This window comes from Penicillium alfredii (assembly GCF_028826965.1).
Source record: "Penicillium alfredii strain IBT 34128 chromosome Unknown utg000009l_segment0_segment0, whole genome shotgun sequence".
Lineage (NCBI taxonomy): Eukaryota > Fungi > Ascomycota > Eurotiomycetes > Eurotiales > Aspergillaceae > Penicillium > Penicillium alfredii.
Window position 1 is genome coordinate 2,073,691 of NW_026622706.1, and position 23,219 is coordinate 2,096,909.

Below are 23,219 nucleotides of genomic sequence, written 5' to 3' on the forward strand. Positions count from 1 at the left end.
TTGAAACATTACCTATTTACTCATTCCTCGAATATGAAAACTCTTATGAACTACCGCGCCGCAACCTGCTGCCGCGCCCCCCCCCCAAAAAAAGCGCCAGATGCGCGCAATACTCGCTATCCTCGCACCGAATCCTCGCACCGAAGCCTGCAGAGCACACGAACCAGAATCGTTATGATCCCGACATACACCAAGCTGCAGAACAATAATCAGTCTACTGAGTCTTCCAACCCTGACAATCGCACAAGGCTCATATCGGAAGAGCAGATCCCCAAGGCACATACTACTTCGGACTTTGCCCTACATGTCGCACGCAGCACCAGAAAAGTGACTGCAATTGAGGCTCGCCATTGGGGTTATGTCCCGGTCTTGGGTCGTTTGTCTCGAATGTGTTGTGTTCTGTTGGTGGGTTCTTGTGGTTTTCCCCTCGGGGGTTTCGGTGCAGACGCAGGTTCTGGTCCTGGGGACATGGCTTTTGTCAAGGGTATTATGTATTTGTGTAGTGCCACTGTTCGTCAAGACGTTGAAGGGAGAGAGCCGCATGTGGCCCCCACGTTTTTTTGAAAAGCTTCACATCGGTGTGTTGGTGCTTAACTATATCAGCTCTGAAACTGGAGCTCTTATATCTGGGGAATAGGTAAGTGGGATTTGAAAAAATACGAAGGATTTGTCTGTAGTGTAGAATGATGCCACAGAAAACAAATAATTTCTCGGTCATGCCGTTAGATCTCTTCCATAACAACAAATCTCCTTCAAAAAAGATAGAGACAAGACTTTTCATACGTCGATGTCGATGTCGGTCTACACCTCCTGGTTCACAGTCTCAATCTCGAAGTCCTCGTTCACAGAGTTGAAAGGGAATCGCTTAGCAGCCTCCTCTACTTTCTCATAGCGGCTAGAGTCCCGCACAAGGTGAACGAGTTCATCGAAAACCCGCTGTTCCTCAGGACGCAGCTCTTGTAGCTGGATGTGAATGCTACCCGCCGTGTTAAAGAGTTGGATGGCGGTCTAAAATCCCTTGCTGTCTAGAATTTGTTAGGCAAAGAATAAGAGAGAAGAAATAACACATCAAGAGTCATGATGGTTCAGACTTACTGAAATCCAGCATTTTTTGTCGGGCTCGGCACCATAGACAGACACAAAGTTCTCCAGCTCGGTTCGGGGTCGACGATCCAGGAACATTTGAGAGACGACGGCCTGGCCATCGTGAACAGCAGCCGCGTATAGCTGCCTCATAGGGATTTTCTGCTCAGGCTCGTTCATACGCCATTTGTCACGCAGAAGAGTGGTCCACCCTCGCTCTCGGACATTCAGGTACAACCCGTTCATGTGGTGGACCTTGGGCACTTCAACGGTGCAGGCAGCATTCTCCGTCCGTAGAATAGCCAATTCTCCCTTCAGGGCAGCGTTCTCCGGCTTCAGAACAGCGGTCTCCAATTTCATGATATTGATCAATGACTCAAGATCAGAGACCTGCCCCTCGAGGCTCTCGATGCTGCGGGTGGCCTTGGCAAACTTTTCCAGGATGATGAGGCCATCCTCGTTATCGAAGACTTTGTGAGAGCCCACGGTATGGAAAGAGGCCACGGCTGCCTGGTCCGCAATCTGGGCCTTAGCAATTTCGGCCATGTCTTCTCCCGGCTTGGCCTCGAATTTACCAGAGATCAGGTACTAGCAACATTCGGTCTGTGATTTGAGCAAGATGGTTAGCTGGTGGGTGAGAGAAAGGGACTGTGGGTATTTATCTTGCTCGGGGGGTTCTTTAGGGCCGAAAGAGACAGCCTCTTTCGCCCCTTCTGCGCACAGGGGTTGTTCTTGGTCATTATGCTTTCATTGAAGAGAGAATAGTGAGTCTAGGTGTAAATGAAGTAGAGAGGATAACAGACATGAAGCCTACCTTTTTGTGGATGAAAAAGGCCGAGGGGAGAGGGAAAGTGGTAAGGACGTTGGGTAGAGAGAGGAAGATGGTGAGAGTGAGAGATGGGGAGATCTTTGGCTGTTTCTATTTTCGGCCAGTTCTCTTTTCTACCTGACCTGACGAACTCATTCATGGGCTGTTTTGAACGTGCTCAGAGTCTCATTCACATTATCTCTGAGCCACCAAGCATGATCCATCTTGAGAGCCTTCCTTTTACTCTATGCTGACTTCTCACTGTTTCAAGACTTACTCGAAGTCCATCCTAGTCTTTAGATTTACCTCTCTTTTTCTGATCTCCAGAGACACATATACGTAGAGAGCTCAAACCCCCATCCTGAGAGATATAGGCCGTATATTCCGCGATTAGACGGACACATTATATGCGAAAGTACTTCCATCCCACTTCTACCCACGTTTTAAGTAGATCTTTTCAGTTAAAAAAATACTATGTAAAAAGACTTGACATTTGCTCCAGTTCTTATAGGAGTACAGACCCCAGTGATTCGGCAGTCTCCACAGTCTCCACCTGCGCCAAACATTATAAAAGGCCCGTTTCCCTCCATCTGCCCCATGAAAATGACCTTATTTCCTTGCTGAACTACCATGTCTGGCCAACTACAAAATTTACCATCCAACAACCGCCGTAACCCACAACCTAGCTCCCACCCGAGACCCAGAAAGAGACCCGTTGCGTGAGTCCTCCCGGCTCTGATTCCCGGCCTGAGTCATTATAGCTAACATTGATCATAGCTGTTATCGATGCCACGCACAGAAAATCAAATGCTCTGGGGACAAGCCATGCTCTCGATGCCAGATGTCGGGCTACGGGGCCCAGTGCAGATATGCAGCTCGGGACCGCAAAGTCCGAGTAGACGAAAGGTATACCTTGGACGCCGTTAAACAGAGATAAATACTAAAAATCAAAAAGTTATCTTGAAAAGCTTCTCAAAGACAGCCAAGAGCTCCATGACCAGCGAACTCGCCTTGAGAATGGTCAGCGCAATAACCGAGAGCATCCTATGGAAATGCCGCAACAAAGTCCTGAAAATAATGCACCGGACAAGGAATCCATTTTTATTGGAGAATCGCCATGGTTTCAATCCCATACTGCTTCTGCCCTTCCCATTTATATCAACGAGGCCACCTGCACGGTCTTTGCAACACGTCTATGCCAGTGTCTGTAAAGCTCAAAGACGCCCACACTGCACCTTCCTAGATGGCGGTATACCGATGAATCTACCCTGTCGTCTTTGCTGCAGCTGGATTTGCAATGGCCCAGTCTTGCCTATGCCGAACTGCTGGTGAATACAGCACTGGGTCATATGAACCCATCGTTCCACCTGGTTCTGAAAAAAGAAGCACTGGACGTTCTTCGCAATATCTATCAGAAAAAGGACTTCAACTCAGCGATGAAGTGTAAATACTTTGCCCTTTTTGCAATTGGTCAGGTCTATTCTACACCACGGGACCCGGTGAACACTTCAGCTGTGTCTGGGTCAGCTTATTTTGTGCGTGCTCTACACCTCATTCATATTATCCCGGAGCGACCAAACATGGTCCATATCGAGAGCCTTCTCCTACTTGTATGCTGACTTCTTACTGATTATCTAACACATGCTAATTTCATTCAAGGCCTACTTCTTCTATATCCATTCTTTCCGGTCTATTTACCAGGCTAATCGAGAGATCTTTCAATAATATACACACATCATCCTCATAGAATGCACCGGCCGACTTCAAATCCGCCGAAAAGTGGATAAGCCCGCGAATAAGCGTCACCGGCATTTTTCAAGTTGGCCGTAGCGCACTCCAGTGGGATCCACAGTGATCAACGCACAGCAGATAAATTGGAGCCCTTCAACAGGAAATGACATGTTGCTTTCAGCACTCACGAAATATATTCATACCCCATGGCATTCCACTACACCTACTCATATTTCCGAGTCTCCAAGACAGAGGATATCAGTGCCTCGGCACAGAGATACCGCGAGCTGCGCCTCAAAGCACTGAAAACCTCGCCCAGCTCGTTCTCATCTACTTACGACATTGAAGCCGCTTTCACCCACGCCGACTGGATCGATCGCCTGACTGTGCCCAATCAAGAAGTCTTTATCTGCGCCGCCACACGACACAGCAATAACAATGGCCTCTCATTCTCCGAGGGCGCCGAGTGGATCGGCCAAGTGACTCTGCGCGGACCTCTATCAGCAACCGATTTCGTCTTGCCCGAGGCTTCTGGGCAGCCACCACAAAGACCAGACGAGGAAGAAGAGCGCTGGCAGATGCTCAGCCTGTTCACACTTCCGGAGCATCGGGGCAAGGGACTCGGCGGGAATCTGTGTCAGGAGGCGCTCGATTTTCTTCGGTCTTATCGTGCATCTCCTCCGGCAGTTCAGGTGCGGCTTATGGTTAAACCGGATAACCATGCCACGGTGAAGTTGTATCTACGTCTGGGGTTTGTGGAAGCTGGGAAATGTACTCTTGCTGAAGCACTAGTGGCGAATGGCGATGGACATCTTTTGCCTAAGGATCCTGATCCTGTCAAGTATGCGGATCGACAGGGACTGATCATGATCTCGCGGATATCTCGACCATGATGTATGCATTGATTAGAAGGATAGAATAACATGAAATAATGGATATTTTGAACAAAAAAAAAAGTCAACACAGCTCAATTCATGCAGAAAATTGGAAGCCGGAGGACTTTGATAACCCCGAGTCAGATCCTGCCGGCTATACGAACAGATTGCTGGAGGGTATGCAAAAATGCTCTTGAATCTGACCCGAGGCTCAAAAAAAAGGATCAAAAATCCGGGTCCCCATGATAAATATCGCACGCCAGTGAGGGTGATTTCCAATCAACCGGGTGAGGTATGTGACGATGCAAAGGCTGGCTGTGGATGTATCATGCTATGAATCCCTTGTCGACGAGATCATAACAAATCAATGGTATGATTCTGGTTTTCCTCTGTAGAGGTGCTTTTTAAAAATGATCAATTGGATATTAAGAAGATTTGAACCAAAGACAAGACAGGAATAGGAATTGATAGTCAATACTAAACCCTAGCGACAAGACCTCTATCAAAAAGATCACAATTTTCAAGCGTCTCCAGTGATCGTCATAAATTACCGCGGGTAGCTCAGCTGGTTTAGAGCGTCTGACTGTAATGGAACTTTCATCAGAAGGTCGGCGGTTCGACTCCGCCCCAGCGGATTCTTTTTCCTTTTGTATCACATAATTCCCAACTATTCAATAATACCTAGGTAGGTAGCTTGTGTTGTTTTTGATCCACTCGCTTGCCCGTTTCGTTAGACCCAGGGCCCTAGTGCAACAAAGTTATACCTCGACTGGGATGATACAGTTGTAACCCATAGGCGTCAGCTGGCATAAACAACAATAATAAACCTAAAGAATACAAATGGGGCTCTGCCAATGCCGGTCAACTAGTCGAAATTAGAAAAAAAAATAAGGTGGGCTAGTTAGTAAATTTCTGAGGGAATGTTTCTTTTTTTAGCCTGAAGGATTGCAGCTCTCTCTTGGCAGACAAGTATGCCCTTTTTCAACTAAACCAACACTCACCAGAATAATGCAATCGAAGAAAGAAACAAAGCAACAGAAATATCTTCGGTAAGAATAGATAATAGAATAAGCGATGAGGTCTATCGGTATACGTACATATATGTAGCATATTAAGCGTATACACAGTTGTGGAACCCTCCTGGCCCGCAAAATCCTGTCAGCCCCCAAGGCTGATGAAGACTGATTTTGATCCCGTATCAAAATACCATTAGCTCGTGGGGGGTGGTTGGATTTCATTTTTCTTTTCAAGTTCTCGTTGAAAGGAAAATGTCTACTTGCCATCGCCCTTTTTTCTTCCCTAGGAAGCGCCCACGATGCATCTCTTTCCGCAACTCCTCCTTCTTGCATCGATAATCCAGATCTCCCTGATATGGTCGACATCCGCCACGCCCCTCCTTCTCCCATCGATTGGTCTCAAGTCTGAAATCGAAGCATCCAGTGAGGGTTACGAGACCGTTCTTCCACTCGAGTCCCGCGACGTCAAGCACTCGTGGTGGCCATTCAAGAAATACGACATCCCCAAGGGAAAGCAAAAGTCGCCCAAGGTCTATCGCGTCGGCGCCAACTGGTGGGGACGAGGCGGGTATAAACTCGAGTTGGGGCCTGAACTAGGGTCAGGGGCCTATGGAACAGTCACCGAGGCGACGCTGTACAACAACACCCACCCGGAAATCGAGGTAGCGACAAAGAAAAGCAAAGGCTATGACATGATCTCCGGGGCCATTCTGATGAAGGAGGTGCAGGATCTCAGCCCATATATCCTGCCCACCATCTCCTATTTCTTCGTCCCGGGGAAGCCCACTACCTACTGGCTCGTGATGCCCAAGCGCGGAATGGGGAACCTGTTCGAAGTCAGGCGAAGAACGAGATTGGGCATGACCCGGAAGGTTCAGTTGTTTCGGAAGCTTCTGGATGGGCTAGCGACCATGCACCACCACGGCATTGCCCACCGTGATCTCAAACTGACCAATATTCTCATGGAGGATATGGACACCCCCCAATGGGCCGACTTCGATGCCGCCACCAAAAACAAAACCATTTCCAGCTTTTTTGGCTCGAACGGCCATGTCTCCCCAGGTATAGTGACCCCGATATCTCATATCGACCTATATATATGTATATATATATGTATGTATGTATGTATGTATACCCCTTACTAATGAGCATCGCCTTGTAGAAATCGAGACACAAGTCAAAGACCATTCCCCAAAGAGCGACGACATCTTCGCGGCGATGATGACCTTTTTCTGGCTGACAGCAAACGATGACTCACCAGGCAGATTGTGGGAGGCGATTAAAAAAGGCGAAGTGGAGAAATCTCAGCTGCCGGATAAGATTCGCAAATACATCTACGGCCCATCTAACGAGATGGTGGATGTTGCCGCCGATTGTTTGTGCAAAGAGTCCGAAGGGCGACTGGATATTGACCAGTTGATTGAACGCTTCGAGTCAACTCCGGAGTATCAAGATTCCCTCGAAATGGAGTGTTAATTGACGTCGCATGAAGAAGGGTGGATCACTGTTGCTGTGATCACCACTCGGCCAAAAGTCTTCTACCACGCCCTCTCTCATGGTTCAACTTGATGTTTTAATGACTAGATATGACACTGTATTTTAGAATAGACTTTAGATTACTTTTTGCTAATATATTTGATAGACATGACTTCTTTTTTCTTTTTCTTCGAATAGATGCCACATTCTATTTAGATGCTATTTAGTCATGGATCATCTAGTAGTTCTCTCGCCGTCTTTCTATCTTCTGGTCGCCATTGTAGCATCCCTCTCATGAACTGCAAGTACATTTCTTTGTTTTGTCCATCGAGAAACTCTTCCGATTGTGCCAGAGATGAATTTTGGGGTATCTCGATATCATTTCTCCATTGCCCTGTCAGACAATTATATTAGTTTCGGCCGGCGTTCAGGGATATGTTCAGTAAAGGAACATCAACATACCTTCTTCAGTGAAAACTCATGACATCGCTTTCCACGCTTCAGGAGATCTAAAGGCGGAGCTCCCAGCATTCCAATCACTTCTGCAAGGTGCGCACGGGTCGAATACCCTTTCCCATCAGGATCGTTGCCATATTTCCTGGAGAATGTTGTCACTTTTAATGTCTAACCAAGGGGAGGTGGGGGGTGGGGGGCTAGCAAAAACTGGTTAAGGCACGCTAGAGAGATTCCTACCTGTATGGACAAACTTGCATTCTGTGTGCAGGTAGTCAAGTGCAAGAAAGACCTGCATAAGGCCAGCTTTGAGAAGATCTTCGGTGAATCGATGCGTGAGGTTGCGAAGGAGTAGGTCCCTGAAACTTTCCCACATAGGTTTTTGAACAAGACCATGATGACAGCCTCCAGGATGCGGGATGGTGAAAGCATCAAGAGCTGTTCTCACATGCGCATAGCCTGGATGTGATGGGTTCCCTTGGCTTAGATGCTTGTAGATTTGGAACTCTTCCTGGTTCGCTTCATTGCGTATATATACTTTTAGTGTGGCATAAGTATGGCTCCTATTTCGGTTAGAATATCAATAAGTATCAGATAAAAATGAACTGGCATAACATACTTTAAATCCAGAACGAGCCATGCCGTACAGGTCACTCCAAATCCAAGTTTGCCCACAACCTGGTATTTAGAATAGAAGACCTGCCCAGTTTCGACAGGGTAGTAACATCCTTTCCTAAAATTTTCAAATCGTTCTTCCTCGAGGATCTCAGATACACAGTTTCTTCTCAGGCTGTGGTTTGGGAAGCGTATAGGAGGCGAGAGTGCTCTCCGGATTGCCATTTATGCCCATTGCAGGAATGATGCCATGGTATGTAATTATAGCACACACCGATGGATAGTAGTATTTCGTGTGAAATGAAGATGGGTGGAATAGAATGACTGTCTCCCATGCCAAGAATCCTTTGCAGGGGGTGGCTGGGAGCTGAACCTGGACTAGGATTTGGCACTTTAGTTCATTGGATCGAATACAAGATCATGTGGAAGTCATTCAACTGCCATTTATTTTATTTTTTAACCTGAAATAATGTCCAATGCTTAAAGTAAATACCAGACATTGCATTGCCATGAGAAGAAGTCCGGGAGTGAATTCAAATACCAAGTGTCTCTAAATATCTCCTAGTATTTTACTATGCTCTCATAACGGGCATCATAACGGAGATAACTTTTGTAGGATATTCTTCATTTGTCATAAATAGAATATGATTTGATGCTTCATACTGTGAGTTGTGCAACGCCGCCAGGATATACCAGAGGGTAAAGTAATCTAGGATATCAAGAGAGAGAAAGCAGGGATATAATCCCTGCTCTGATTCGTCCATGGAATTGTTTCTTCTCTGCTTCAACTACTTCCGCCAAAAAAGACTATGACGACATCCGAACTAGTATCTCTACGAGATCCATCCAGTGGCGGATCCTCCAGCCAAAGTGGCCCCGATTGCACACATATGCTCCGCAGATGTGTATGTCATCTACAAGACTGTTTGAGCATAGCCTCCATGAATTTGCCCTGGAGAGGACGACGCCCCGGTGGATAAAGTGACACTGGAATGATGACATCCACAAGGATCGGCAGGGATTCGCCACTGCCTTGATCCCTCGACGCCAACCGGATGTTTTCTGGGGCAAAAAAAAACTGGGACTGGTAAGATTTAACTGACAAGAAAATCAAAGCCACATTCATACTCACAGTCGAATTGACGAATGGGCCAAGGGCTGAACACGGGTTGTACAGGGTCATATGATCTGTCCAGCACACAATATTCGAGAGGCGAAGAGGAGTGAGATGAGTATATGTGAATTAAGAAGAATAAATATAACTTGAGTTAAAGTATTGATTATTTGAAGAAATTATCGTTCCAGTATATTTGAAAAGCAAGTACAAAACCACAACTGTCCAGCAATCAAGTAATTTTCCCCGTGGAATTAAAGCATGGCTTTTGCATAGCACGATTTTACATGTAATCATCTTTGTCTAATGGTCGTAATCGTCAGAGTCGTCAATCATTATATCGGGCACAAGAGGTTCCAGGAGTCGGAAGCGGAGAGGCGAGGCGAGGAGAGTTCAAAGGGGGGGGGGTTCAAGATGTCGGAGCCTGGCTTAGGCAGATATATGTTGCACAGCGATGCAAGAGCCGCCCGACGGCCAGAAATTCTTGGAAGTCATCTCAAGGCCGTCCTGGTTCGTATCCAGGAGCCCATTCTCGGGCGAGAGCTCAGGCGCTGGAGGTGGTGAGGCTGACGGGGGCGAGGTTGCGTCGGTCTCCGAGGCAGACAAAGGCTCGTCGTTGATGTCGATGGTGGTAAATTCAGATTTGGGAGTCTGCTCCTCTTGGGTCTCTTTTTCGGCCTCTTCTTTCTCGTCTTCTTCGTCGGTGTCTTCAAAGTCGAACGAGCTGATCCGCGAGTTCATGTCCTTCTCGGTCCACTCGACCGAACCACAGTGCAGCCGGAAATGGGCCACACAGCGACGCAGATTGGGGTCGGGGGCGGTGGCCTCGCGGGCCAGTTTCTCTTTCGAAATGATCGTGAGTTTGTAGGGCAGGGCACTGCGGTTCGCCATGGGGGGCCAGCGTTTATTCCTGAGAATTGGTACCGATCGAGATGGCAAGGGAGATGCGGGAGCCGTTTGAATAGCAATCGAGACCGTCATAGCTTTGGATAATTGACCTCAATGGGGGGTTGGAATGGAAGTGGGATGGGAATCGAGGGGGAGTTCAGAAGACGAAGGGCGTCTTAAGAGCGAGTCACCACCCTTCATCCGGTTCTAGACTTGCAAAGGTTGTGCCGAGAGACGATCCACTCGGTGGGGCGGTTCTTGTACTTTTTTTTGTTTCTTTCTTTTTCTTCGATTTGGGGCTTCAAAAGACCCGCAGGAAGAGATACAAGACTCAGAGCATCGCCACAATTCATTCGCTACATTTTCATTCCTTGATCTTCTTTTTCCCTCCTAAATTTACCCCAGTCTGTGCCCCGGGGGTCGGGCACTGGAGAGAGTGGGTCCCAGTTGTGTGATCAGTTGATGCTTCGAAATTTTTTCGGTGGAGACGCGTAGCTTATCTTCTTTCTTATTCAGCCAAACCCACCCAAAGAGCAGCGTTGCACGGGGAACCTCACGATCTCCGCGGCTTGCCTATTCCGGAAATCCGATCATCTTCATCGCACCGGACCTCCCAAGTGGTTCCTTCTTGACACTGAATAATCACAGGGGTTCAATACATTGCCACTGAACACTAGCTTTTTTTTTTTGGCAAATCCCTCGATGCGTAGTAAAAGCAAAACTTGCAACCTTGGACCTTGGGCAAGATTCAAGGGGGTGACTCAGCAACCCTAGCCCTGATGAGCGCCCACCTACTGCATCGAGTACCTCCGCAGCGCGTCCTGCGCGACTCTTTTCTCCGCATTCTTGTCTGGCACTGGCTCAAGTAGCTCGGGACAACATACACTTGCCCCCCACCAAAGTCACAGTATTCTACTGCGAGCATCGATTCCGGTGCCCCACTATGCCCCCTCTCGCACCCGTTTCCAGCGGTTCGTTTTCGTACGCCGTGGACAGCTTCTACGTCGAGTCGTCCGGCCACCACGTCCACCACCGAGCCACAATCCCAGAGCTCAAGACCCTCTTTGACACGGCCTCCGACGCAAACAGCAAATCAGACCATGTGGGTCATTGGTATGAAGCCCAGCTCCTTCATTATGGCCTGGCGCCATCGAAGAACAAGGCCGTCGCCAAGATGAGGTTGCAGGACGCCTTGCGTGGTGGGAGTCATTCGGTCCCCAAGGATATCACCCAGGTCGAAACCGAGTTGAAAAAAAGTGGAAGAAGACGGATAAGTAGGCGCGGTCGGAAGCAGCGGCCCAATCTCCAGCCAAGGGCACCGCGGCCAAGAGAAAAAGAACCGACAATGAAGATACTGCAGAGCCAGCAAGCCAGGCGGCCAAGGGAGCTAAAAAGATCAAACCGACTGCTTCGACTGCTGCGGTACCCAAGAAGTCCAAAGCCACGGCGGCGACGACCACTACCACCACTACTACAGCAACCACTAAGACTACCACAACTACAAAGACTACTGCCAAGGCCAAGGCCGCATCTGAACCAGACAATAAAAAGGCCACGGCACAGAAGAAATCTGCTGCCGGCTCAGGAGCCCAGTCCACCAACACCAAGGCTGCTGAATCTGCCCCTGCTACGGCCCGTAAACAGACTGCCAAACGCGGCGGTGCGGTTGCTGGATCGAGGGTGAAGGCGACTCCGGCCGAACCTGCCAATGACCCACCCAAGCAGACCAAACAGACAGCGCGTTGCTCTGGCCGAGGCCGAGGAGCATCAATGGTTGGCAGGCTCCTGGTAACTCATCGGGGGTCTGAACAGTCCGAGGCCCAACCCAATCCTCCCTCGTATGAATCCATCTACGAACCGGTAAGCATATTCGCCAGGTCAAAAAATACGGAACATCGCTCAGAAGTCTGGCCAGGACGGATACTCTTCCTACGACAATGCAGATGGATTGATGGATGTGGATAGTCCGAGTGAAGATGATGGCTATGGTCCCCAGGCTAATTCAGACTCGGAACCCTCCAACCGAGGACCTCTTCGACTGCTAGGCCTGATCAACGGGGACTATCAGATCTTCTCTCCCAATTTTTCCGATTTTTCTCACCAGTTCCCTGTCGACGAGTTCAATCTCTCCCTCTGTCTAGCTGGGAACAATGTATGGGGTGCATACGACTTTGGCATGTTCCACGGGATCATGTGGTTTTCAGAGCGGCCATGGGGCTCGTCCTACGAAAAGATCCCTTTTGTGTGGCGTGGCTGGGAGCGCGGCGAAGGAGAGATGAGCTTTGGGCCTAAGAACAAGGGCTGCATCCGGTTTCTGGGTGGCGGAGACATCGAGGGAGAAATCAACTGCTACGGCAATGCCAAGTTCTACGGCGAGCGCATCAGTGGCCAGGAGACGCAACCGTTCCGTGATGTCCGCAGTATGCGGGAGGAGCGGGTTTCTCGGTGGAGATGTATTATATTGCATAGCGACATTGCTCGACCCACTGTGTAGAAGTTCTCAGAGAAATGATGATCATAATCATCATAATAGTCACCAGCCGCTAACCTTCGCTTTGCTCAGGGGACTTTGAAGGAGAAAGTAGAGAATAAGAATTAGATTGAAATGGCTTATAAACTACATTGTATCCAGGTAATTAAGAGGTTTATTTTTTATCAAATATATAGATAGCTATTTTACTACTACTACTACTGTTATTTTATTGATATTTTTTTCTCTCGTAAATTACTTAATTAATTCTCTTTCTTTTCTATATCTATTTTCTACCTATTTTTTAATCTTTTTCCTAATCCCTTTTTTTCTAGACAAAAATTTACGACTATAGGCGTATTGAAGGTCGGGGGGTCACGCAGGGGGTAGCGAGGTTGAATCCTCCCATTTTTCAACGACCCACTTCACATCTTCTTATATTATTAAATCATAATCATAATCATATCATACTAGCCATTATTATTGCTTATCGTCTGGTTGGTGTCCAGCTGACTGCTGCAACTTAGTGCATGTCTTCCATGCTTAACCTTCCTATCTTGGGACGACGAATTATCCATGTTATCCATGAATGACTCCATACCTCAATCTCCCCACTTTTTGACTATCTCATTGGCACAGAAGTAGACCAAACCCGGGATCATCCTTGGAAGCATGCCTTTCTTGGCAAGTCATCAGCAACGAGAAGTGGAAACTGCCTCTTGAGAAGAAATTCCGGGTTGATATATTCCTGTTAACATGTCAAGATATCTCTTCCCTATATCTCTCTTCCATATATCCCGTTCTACCCTCAACTTTTTTTTTTTATCTTAATCCTTTTCTTATGAATCCTTCAATACCCGCCATCCCGGTCCTATACCCACTTAGCCCTAGTCTAGTCCCAGCATACCCGACGGCCACTACTGCATGACAGCGGATGACGCCCTCATGGCTCCAGCAAAGACAGGGATAGCCCTTTTTTTTTTCTTTTTCTTTTTTCTTTTCCCTTTTTTCAGCAATGCGACCTGCCGATCCCCTCGATCTGTGTCAGTCATGAGTTCAGTCTGCCCCGTGCGCAGACCACATAATCTACATAATGCATGTCCCATCTATCCTGTTTGAGAGGCCCTGAAACATTCCTCTTGTTTCTTCCGCTGCTGACACCATTTGCCCCCCTCCCCCTCTTCTGTGCCCCGGCCCCCGGGGTGTAAATGCGAATTTCCTGTCTGGGAGACGGGCATTGAACGGGTTAGGTGGCTGCGGGATCAGCCTAATTCTTTCTTTCTTGTATTCTGCATGTCAAAAAAAGGAAAATAATAAAAGATGAAAGATGAAAGGTTCTAATGTGTTTGGTTTGAGTCCATTCCAACCTCGGAGCTTCTTCTTCTTTCATTGTTGCATTCGAGAAATGGCGGCGCGCCACTAATGACTCGTCTTTTTTTTGGCTGACTGCAACGATCTGCACGCCATGAATCTGGTACAAATTGAATTGGATAGTATACTATATACCCAACCTAGTTATTTAATTAGTATTGTCAACCAGGCTGGCCTCTTTCATCTGAAATACAGGGGTATGGGACCCTTGAGGCTATTTGAGTCCGATGTATGTCTGCGAGAGCTTTCTAGATTGTAATCTGTGCAACGCGTTAGCATCTAGAACGCGTGGTATTCCAAGAAGACAGCCCCAAAAGTATACTCGCAGTTCCAGGCTGCTGGCTTTGCCTGTGACGCGTGATTGACTCCAATGCACATGCTTGGGCTTCGAGTGTCGGTCTGTATTTTCCTATCGAATCATGGATTTCCCGCATCTCCTTCCTTGATCGTTCACTCGGATTGGCTGTTTGTATATTCCGTCGGAGTTGCTGCCTTTCGAGAACTCTGGTCCGTGCTCGTTTCTTACGAGGGGACCATTTGCGGAGTAAATGCTCTTTTCTTTCCTTGTCTTGTCTTCTGCTCATAGGATCGTCAGTAAGACTGGTGCCTGGTTTTGCCGTTGCATCACAATAATAGGTAGGCATCAGAAGCTTTGTCAGGGCAAGGGACGGTGTGATGAAGCTGTCGAGTGGAATGGCTGTGATTTGACCTGTCAACCTTGTCATGAGAAGTGATCACATTCTTCATCGATGGAGATTGGTCTTGTTTCTGCTTTTCTGCTTATCATTGGGCTTCCTCCACCCCGCATGCGCCGGATATAGTTCTTCAGGAATGGAGGGATGGAAGTTTGACTGCGGGATTGGCTTTGGGTTTGTTTCTAAGTATGAATTGCTTTATCTTTTGGATAATGATTCGCTACTGGGAGCAATGGCAGGTTGTATGATGATGGGTTGTTAGGTATATCGGGGTCCTTGCAGTTCTTTCTTTTCTATTTATGGTCTCGATCCAAGCGAGCAATGGATTGACTAATGTTTTATGTAACTTGAAGCCCAAGACGGCACGTTGCATTTTACACTCGCAGCTAGTTGATCTAAGCCGAGCCAATCTGGCTTTTGCAAAGAGTTTCCAGAGTTTTTTTTTTATTTCTGAGTCACCTTGTGCTTGGACTGTTGCTTTGATGTGACGACCGGGAAACAACCGGGGCCAAGCATGGAAACGGCAGTGCTGCATGCCGACTGCTGTGAAACCATGAGAGAGCATGTCGAGTTGCTTGGAGTACTTCTGTTTTTGGAGTCTTACACAGAAGAAAGGAAAGTAAACAAATGAAAAATAAAATTGGGTCGAGTCCAATGGCTGTGGCAGTCGTTATTGTACGACTTTAGAGAACTAGACTCTTTTTCTTTATTGTCATTCTCTTTTAGAGTATCCATGGATATAATTTGTCAAGGAGCTATCTATGGACAGTATATGGTCGGGGCTGCGTCGGTACTCATACAAGGTGTTTGCTATTTGGAATTGGCGTTAAAGTGGATATGCTCCCAGGCAGCTCAGCATCTGCATGAATGGAATTAAGGGAATTGCGCATGGGCCCGTTGATCGACTCCCTAGTGCCCGCTCAAGTGACCCTCTCGGCTCCATCGAGACTGTCGGTCATCTGCACTTCCCCCACCCAATCCGAGGAAGACCGGGGAGGAAGTTGACAAAATGACCCATTCCACCGATCAGACAAATCAGGGCGCGGGCAGAGGGGGAACTTCGGGGAGATGCTAAGAAGTGGGAAGTATACCTTAGTACCCGCTAGGGTTTACATCAGAAAGAACCTCGCGTTATTGGGTGCACCAAAAAAAAAAAAAAAAAAAAAGATAGAGATGCTGGATCCACTCGATGGGTATTGACCGCAATCTTGGACTGAGCTTAGGTTGAGCAGTACGTACGCTTCACCTAGAGCTTACTATATTTCTTTCTTCTCCGGAAGATTATCGCCCGAGACAACAACCTTGGAAGCGGCATGCACAACAAGCATGTCTGCAGGGTCTCCGATATAATCCGACTGCGCGTCTCAGTATTTGGTCCTGCATATTGCAGAATCCGAGGGCAACAGATCCCCGAGTTCTTTGTTTCCCATATTGACTTTGTATGTTGATATACCAGACTTGAAGATACTGGACAGTTACACAACCCAGAGAACTCCAATAATTCTATAATTCTATAATCAGGTCATTGTAAAATACCAGCGAGCCTCCAAGGTGATCTTGTGATCGACCCCATGCGGGAAAGCTCTGGGAATTTTAAATCGCCTTTGTACGACGGTTGCACTTTTTCCTTAATTTCTTTGGTTTTGCCTGTTCACCCCGTTGATTTCTTTTGTATCCTCACAAATACGCAGGGTCTTACTCCATACCGAATCCCGTCGATCGTCCTACCTCGGAGACCTCGTTTATTCATGGAGGAATGATCTCATTCAAAAACAGCCCTGTTCGTAACCCTGCGCCCTGGCGCCCTACCCGCCACGCCAGAAGATCACAAAAAGATACCCCCGTCCCTTCTGGCCCCAGTCCAGACCAGATCTGATCCTTCGTATTCGGGGTCAAAACGGTGTCGCGGATCCCTTTCCCACGTATTGATCCTTTTCCTGCTTGATCTTGGCCCTGAATCTTGTTTTGACTGGATTTTTTCGTACTTTTTTCACCAACTGATTTACCCCCATGACCAACCTCCAGATCTGCCCTGGAAACCCTGCCTATCCTGCGTGTATTCCAATGCTGTTCCCTCAGTGATTCATGACTCTCCCCAATCTCCATACTCTTCTGGCACTGTTTTCTTCACAGCCTCACGTGGCTGTGCTCTGCAGCCTGAGCCCCCAGGCCACCACTCACCGCCTCCAGCCTTCCCCTCTCAAACCAAAGTTCGCCCGATCGAACAGCTCCAGCGCTACCTTCGACTCCGATCTACCTGAGAGGTCCCGACACTGCATGCAAACATAACCCACTGGCGTCTCCATACTTGTCTGTGGACTTGCGCGTTCTCTCGGCGCGCCATTTTGCGCCCCCTTTAATCCATGTATGGCACGTCTCACTCCCTCTCGACGATGAACGGAATGGGAGGGGATGTCGTCGATGGCTCGGGGACCATCGACCCGGCGAATTTGAACAACTCCGGTATGTTTTTATTCTCTCTGTTGGTCGGGAGTCGCATTTATTCCTCTTTTTTGAAACCGTTGTCGCTTTTCTTTTTTTGCGCGCGTCAGTTACCTTTTTTTTCGCTTTTCCTTTTTTGCCGGGTTCCATCGCGGCTTGTTTCTTGCGCGCGGTCGGTTTTGCTCAGTCCTCAACGACATGCCTCGTGTTGCCTTGAGCAGTCATATTTGGCTATCCTGTCGCTCCCCCATCGCCTTCTTTCAAACTGATACCCCTCCCTAGTCTCTGTTGTTCAGCCGGCTCTATCCCCTGCAGATACAATCCCTCGTGGTGTCAAGCGTAGTCGCACTCCAGAACACAGTGGGAATGGGCGCCCGGATGGAGATCAGGATGATGGTACGTGCGCGATAGGGGGAGCATTATTGTATTTGCGCGATTTGATGATTGAATCGAAGTCCGGGGGACTTGATGTTTTGTCATTTTTTCTTGGTCATTTTTTTTTTGGATTCGCACCGTCCAGCCATCATCTGCGCAGACTTTTCTCTACTTTCATGTCTTAATGCGGAAATTCTAACAGACTCTTGTTGCTGCAGAGGAACAAAGCCGTCGCAAGCGCGGTCGTCCGCCGAAAACGCCTCGTGCAGGCCCAAATGACCAGCCGGCTGCCAGCACTCCCCTTCAAACACCCCAAATGCAGCCGCGCGCACTTCCCCAACAAAATGTCACATCACCGCCTCTTGCATCACCTCCCGATAAGACCACCCCGACAAAAACGCTGGTCAAAGCCCTTCCGACTGTCCGTGACCACACGTCAGACCAGTTGAATGAACAGGGCGATGAGTACATCCCAAAGGAATTCGATGATGCTGGTGAAACAAAGGTTGATACCATGGGATACCCCCAAGGTGGCCGCGAATATAAATGCCGGACGTTCCGCGTACCCAACCGAGGCACCAAACTGTTTATGCTGGCGACCGAGTGCGCACGAGTATTGAACTACCGGGACTCGTATCTGCTCTTCAACAAGAACCGATCTCTGCACAAAATCATCGCTTCTCAAATTGAAAAGGACGACCTCATTCAACAAGACATCCTCCCATATTCCTACCGCTCTCGCCAAATTGCCATCGTGTCCGCCAGATCCATGTTCCGACAGTTCGGCAGCCGCGTGATTATCAATGGGCGACGTGTGCGAGATGACTACTGGGAGAGCAAGGCGAGGAAGCAAGGCTTCACAGAGGATGACTTGGCCGGGGAGAAACGTCCGGGGTCCACCAAGGGGCGGGATGGCAGTGCACCAGAGACTTCGAGCTCCAGTCTACTGCCAGCGCTTCCCCACAACGATGTCATTTACAGCAATATTGTCGAGCCCTTACCACCGGGGTTGTCCCTGGATGTTACTGACACGTCCACCTCGCTCGCCCCGCTCCCCATGATCCATATGGCAACGACCGACGATCCACGGCTACGGGAATTCAATACGCAACGTTCTCGCCAGGAACTTACTGGACAGCCTTACTCGGATCGCACGCAAACAAGCTCGGCGGCCGAACTTCTCAACCAGGCCGAGCATACCGCCAACTTTAACAAGATCCTGGGTTCGCAGCGCAGCTTCCGCCAGAAAGGATTGGATGATTTCTATACCACTCCGCGGGAACCGCCAGAGTCGGAGCCCCAGTCTAGCACGGCTCTTGATTCAGGTCTTTCTATATCACAGCCAATTCAACCATCTCAAATCCCACCGGCGGGGATGGGAGCTCCTCATCACGCGTCGCACATGCTTCCCCATCAAGCTCCGATGATGCCCGGTCAAGCAAATTTCCCGCCACAACCGCATCAACAGCCCATCGGACAGTCTCCTGTCCGAGGAATGCCTGCGGGTATGCCACCCAACCTTGTCCACCAGCGATCCAATCCATCGATGCCCGGTGTACCCCAAGCGCCTCCCTACGGCTACCCACCACAGCAGATGTGGGGCCAGCCACCACCGCAGCCACAGCCGTCTCCATTATCGTCGGCGGGCCCGCAAGGCGTTGGGATGCCTCAGTATGGTCAGCAGATGCCGACTGCCCCACAGCAGACACCCTCGCCTCTGGGGCATCACGGCCAACAGCCCCAGCAGTCTCCTCGCAACCAGCATCGTCCGTCCGTGCCACAAATTCCGCAATCCTTCCACCAAATGCAACATCCCCAAGCGCCACAACCTCAAGCCATGGGCTCCATGGGATTCCCGGCCGGCTACCCTGGCATGGCGCGGGCGATGTATCCCTCTACACAAGGCCCCGGAGGCCAGCCATTTATGACTGGGAATCCTCAACAAGCGGGTATCGCGATGGGTATGGGAGCAGGTGGTATGCCCGGGTGGCCTGGCCCTGGAGCAATGCAGCCCGGTCAACAACAGCCCGGCCAGTCTGGCAGCCCATTCTACTAGATTGTGATCGGCGTTGTCTAGACTGGCGTTTGTGGACTTGGAAAGCATTGAAGCATCTTTTGTCTTTTTGTTTTCTGTGTTGCTCAATCCTTCTTTTTTATGTGCAACCGCCCTCGCCTCCGCTCTCACCTCCCTGCTTATGTTCTCGTTTTTCCATCCCTTTTATGTCTCTGCCTGTGTGTTGATCCCTCTGTGGAGGATCTTCGATAATCTTAATCTGGGTCCTCCTTCCTATACCCTTTGTTGTACCCGGTTGTGTTCAGGCCTCTTTTGTGAGATCCCTGTTCTGTCTCTGGGGTGGTTCCTTGGAGTTGTTTCTTCGGAGTTGACGCTGCTTCTCTTATTCTGGACAGAGTGTTACAGGATGATGTACGTTGTTCCACTTATTTTATTTTCACCTTTTATATTTCCCTTTCATATATGGTCGATAGAAGGTTGGCCGCCGTGGAGTCGGCGGTCTATGTTTCACATAGGGCCGAGAAATCTGCTATCCTCTCGACCATTTATCTTCCTGCTTGGTTGTTTCGCCTTTCTTCATGTCTTCTCTGTACTTGTGTGTGTGTGTGTGTGCTATGCTATGCAACGCTCTTTCTTGTCTGTATTACCGTCTGACTTGTTTCTTTTTATTTTCTCTCTCTCTCTTTGTTCTTTCGTGGGGTGTGACCGCATATCTCTTGGGCATCTATTCCAACCACCTTGTTTCTTTTTTTGGCCTCCGCTTCTGTTGTCTATACTTTTTCTTCATTGTCATGTTTCTCCGGCGAGTTTGGTTGAGTTCTGAAATTGCCGCTTGTTCTTTTTCGTTTCTGTTTTGCTCCGACTAGCTTTCAGATTGATAGTGATACCTTGCTTACTCTACTTGATTGTGTCCGGGTCCATGGTAGTGGGATGGGTATTTATATTAGGTCCTCTGTAATAATGACTTGGCATCGTCTTGTCTGGTGTTGGGTGTGCCGGGGTTGGGCAGGGCATCAAATCAAAAATTGAGGATAAATAAATTAGGTCAGTCAAGAAAAATATCACAAACTTTTATAAAAACAAAGAGAGACAGGGAGAGATATATAAGGGTATTTAGAAATATATATACATACATAAAATACAGTATGGAAGTACAAAAGAGGTTCTTCTTGTCCCGTCGTTCCTGGGGCGGTGTGTTTGATAGGTTCCTGTTGTTCCTTCCGGTGTTCTTGAGAGTGGAGTTTTCCTGAGGTCGTAACACTCTATTACTATCTAATTTAATAAAGTCGCCTTTTTTTATTAATTTATCGCGTATAGTAAAATATTAATAAAGCGAGGACCTAAATCGATAGGAGTCTATAGCTAAATAATAGTTACCAGCGTCGCCTTAATTATCTTTTTTAAAACCTCTATCGAAGCTACTAAACTTGTCTTATATTTATATTAGTTCTCGCCTAATATCTTCGCTAAATTTAACCTAAAAAAGCACCTACAAATCGTAGACAAATCCCTATATTAGGATCTTTTTTAGTGAAAGATACGGATTATCGAATTGCGGACCGTACGACGAAAGAGATACACTAGAATATTCGACGAGCGAGAAAGTAGGCAGCTTCGCAGCCACCCTATATCCTATAACGAGATCAGAATAGGGAGATATTAGTATTAGAAAAAGGTGAATTAACTACTAAGGACCCTCCACTATTTTTTGATTCAATTAGTGAAATTGTTATGTAATTAATGAATAAAGAGAAAAATTTGCGTTTCGGTAGGAATTTACGTATCGGTAGGGAGGACCAACAGCTGAAATGCTGTTGGTCTATGGAACAGGAACCTGATCCAGTGGCTGATTGGAAATCAGGGGCACCGCCGGTTGACGTTTTTTGGCGTTAGCATACGCCCCCAGGTCGTATCCAAGGTTTTCGAAACATTGTCTCCAGCACATCGTCCAAGAAGCGCCTCGTCTCTGCCTCGTCCGGAAAACGCTCACTATATTCTGGATAGGATCGAAGGAGTAAGGCCATTTCATCCGCCGCGAGTCCAGCAGCCAGGGGTGAGGCAAAAGACGTGCCGACTTTCCAATCCCAGCCCCGACGTTTAGTGCTCGCGCACTTGACTCGATCCCCAATCGCCCACAAGCCGTTCCTTGGGACCATTTTGGATAACTTGGATTGAATCCCTTTTTGAGTGGCCATACCAACTAGGGTCATTCCGGCAACCTGGTTGTGGAAGAGCTGTGGATAGGTGCTGACGACCCCCATATCATCTATCCGGTCTTCCTGCAAGGGATTCTGGTTGCCAGCCGCCAAAAAGACCGCCGCCATCTTCCCCAACTCGACCATCAGTTGTTGCAGTTGTCCTTCAAAACAGGCAGGAAGGAGATCCATAATGCTTCTCCGCAAACTCAATGACATGTTGACCACGGAGGTACCTTCCAACTTATGATCGATAATATATTGCTTCACTAGCTCCAACGCTTCCAGCAAATTGCGAGCATATAAGTCTTCATATCCCCTAATTTTCTTTTTCATGTTTCCGAAAAGACCCAGTTTCACTGCAGCAACTTTCACCACGACAACCTCTTTCAAGTTTTTCACCACTCCATAGGTTTCACCCCCAATAAGGGAGGTGACGCAGGTGCCGTGATCTAATGGGTCATTCTCCTCTCGGGTGTGCCCGGGTGGTATGGTTTGCGGAATAAGCCATCGCAGCTTTCCGCTATCAATTAGAGAAGCTAAGATTATACTAAAACTAAAAAAGTATAAATTTTATATCTAGGAAATAATATTCCTAGGATATACTATTAGTCTATATAGATTAGAGATAGAAGAAAAAAAGATTAAGACTATTATTAATTAATCTATACTATAAGATACTATTTTTATTCTAATATAACTTATAATTATAACTCTTTATAAAAAGAATATTATATAGTAATAATATATTTAGAATATATAATATATTAATTTATTAATTTAATACTTTAAGATAAGAATTATATTTTATAATAGATAGATATAGATAAAAGAAGATATTAGTTAACCCTTTTTTATACTAAACCTAAAAATATATATTTAAAGTCTATAGTAGTATTACTATTTTTTATATAAATAAACTATATATATTAGAAATAATAAAATAGATATAAATCTAATATCTAATATTTCTTTATTAATATATAAGTATATTATAGTCTTAATTATATAAAAGAATTATTTTAAATATTTTTTCTGAATTTATATAAAATAACAATATTAGCTGGTTGGGTTGAAATTTTTTGGGGATAAAAAGAAAAATCTTGGGGTATTACTCTTATCTAATTATTTAGGTCAACGGGTTAGCCTATAGGTTAACCTGTTAATCTATTTCTTACTATCTAATGAACTTCGTATATATTAGTAGAGCCTATTTGTTACGAACTGCTAACTGGTCACGGTGAGTAACGTCCGCAAAGGTGATACTTCTCTAGGAGTACTGCAGGCCTCAAGCGTATCCGCAACCGTACCAATGCCTCGGGGGCCTTCTATGGGCTCGGGTCTCTAGGGTGCTTGCAAGGTGTGCCAGTTAGAGCGCCGGTCAAGTCAGTCACTTAGGGATCGAGGATCACTAAGTAAGCTCCCAAGACCGTTGGAGGGTTGTCGCTATGTTCGAACTGTGAAGTACCAAAGGGTGGTTCCAAGTAACAATGATGGGATTGATCACGAAGAACTAAATACATGTGGTAAAGACTGTCCTTATATATCCCTTGCCCAGTATTCCACGCCCTCGTTTGTGGTATACTGCATGCAGGCAT

The 23,219-nt window shown here is 47.3% G+C and overlaps 8 protein-coding genes across 8 annotated transcripts; 4 read left to right on the plus strand and 4 right to left on the minus strand.

Moving 5' to 3' along the window:
- Window positions 1–801: 801 nt before the first annotated feature.
- NUU61_006700 (uncharacterized protein) lies at window positions 802–1,629 on the minus strand (the record flags this gene model as incomplete). The annotated part of the gene is made up of 2 exons (XM_056657227.1): window positions 802–1,008; window positions 1,096–1,629. 2 exons carry the CDS (start codon window positions 1,627–1,629, stop codon window positions 802–804), a joined length of 741 nt encoding a protein of 246 aa, XP_056510027.1.
- Window positions 1,630–3,828: 2,199 nt separating this feature from the next.
- NUU61_006701 (GNAT family N-acetyltransferase) lies at window positions 3,829–4,515 on the plus strand (the record flags this gene model as incomplete). Its single annotated transcript, XM_056657228.1, has 1 exon — window positions 3,829–4,515. The coding sequence occupies one exon, from the start codon at window positions 3,829–3,831 to the stop codon at window positions 4,513–4,515; it is 687 nt and encodes a 228-aa protein (XP_056510028.1).
- A 1,297-nt stretch (window positions 4,516–5,812) lies between these two features.
- Window positions 5,813–6,989, plus strand: NUU61_006702 (CMK1 - Ca2+/calmodulin-dependent ser/thr protein kinase type; the record flags this gene model as incomplete). Its single annotated transcript, XM_056657229.1, has 2 exons — window positions 5,813–6,580; window positions 6,684–6,989. 2 exons carry the CDS (start codon window positions 5,813–5,815, stop codon window positions 6,987–6,989), a joined length of 1,074 nt encoding a protein of 357 aa, XP_056510029.1.
- Window positions 6,990–7,216: 227 nt separating this feature from the next.
- On the minus strand, window positions 7,217–8,282 carry NUU61_006703 (uncharacterized protein; the record flags this gene model as incomplete). Its single annotated transcript, XM_056657230.1, has 4 exons — window positions 7,217–7,360; window positions 7,452–7,603; window positions 7,683–8,005; window positions 8,062–8,282. The coding sequence occupies 4 exons, from the start codon at window positions 8,280–8,282 to the stop codon at window positions 7,217–7,219; spliced, it is 840 nt and encodes a 279-aa protein (XP_056510030.1).
- A 1,318-nt stretch (window positions 8,283–9,600) lies between these two features.
- On the minus strand, window positions 9,601–10,152 carry NUU61_006704 (uncharacterized protein; the record flags this gene model as incomplete). Its single annotated transcript, XM_056657231.1, has 1 exon — window positions 9,601–10,152. The coding sequence occupies one exon, from the start codon at window positions 10,150–10,152 to the stop codon at window positions 9,601–9,603; it is 552 nt and encodes a 183-aa protein (XP_056510031.1).
- Window positions 10,153–11,002: 850 nt separating this feature from the next.
- NUU61_006705 (uncharacterized protein) lies at window positions 11,003–13,174 on the plus strand (the record flags this gene model as incomplete). The annotated part of the gene is made up of 4 exons (XM_056657232.1): window positions 11,003–11,333; window positions 11,369–11,919; window positions 11,963–12,496; window positions 13,169–13,174. 4 exons carry the CDS (start codon window positions 11,003–11,005, stop codon window positions 13,172–13,174), a joined length of 1,422 nt encoding a protein of 473 aa, XP_056510032.1.
- Window positions 13,175–16,958: 3,784 nt separating this feature from the next.
- On the plus strand, window positions 16,959–19,468 carry NUU61_006706 (putative nuclear localization protein; the record flags this gene model as incomplete). Its single annotated transcript, XM_056657233.1, has 3 exons — window positions 16,959–17,058; window positions 17,320–17,433; window positions 17,631–19,468. The coding sequence occupies 3 exons, from the start codon at window positions 16,959–16,961 to the stop codon at window positions 19,466–19,468; spliced, it is 2,052 nt and encodes a 683-aa protein (XP_056510033.1).
- Window positions 19,469–21,315: 1,847 nt separating this feature from the next.
- NUU61_006707 (uncharacterized protein) lies at window positions 21,316–21,768 on the minus strand (the record flags this gene model as incomplete). Its single annotated transcript, XM_056657234.1, has 1 exon — window positions 21,316–21,768. One exon carries the CDS (start codon window positions 21,766–21,768, stop codon window positions 21,316–21,318), a length of 453 nt encoding a protein of 150 aa, XP_056510034.1.
- Between the last annotated feature and the right edge of the window lie 1,451 nt (window positions 21,769–23,219).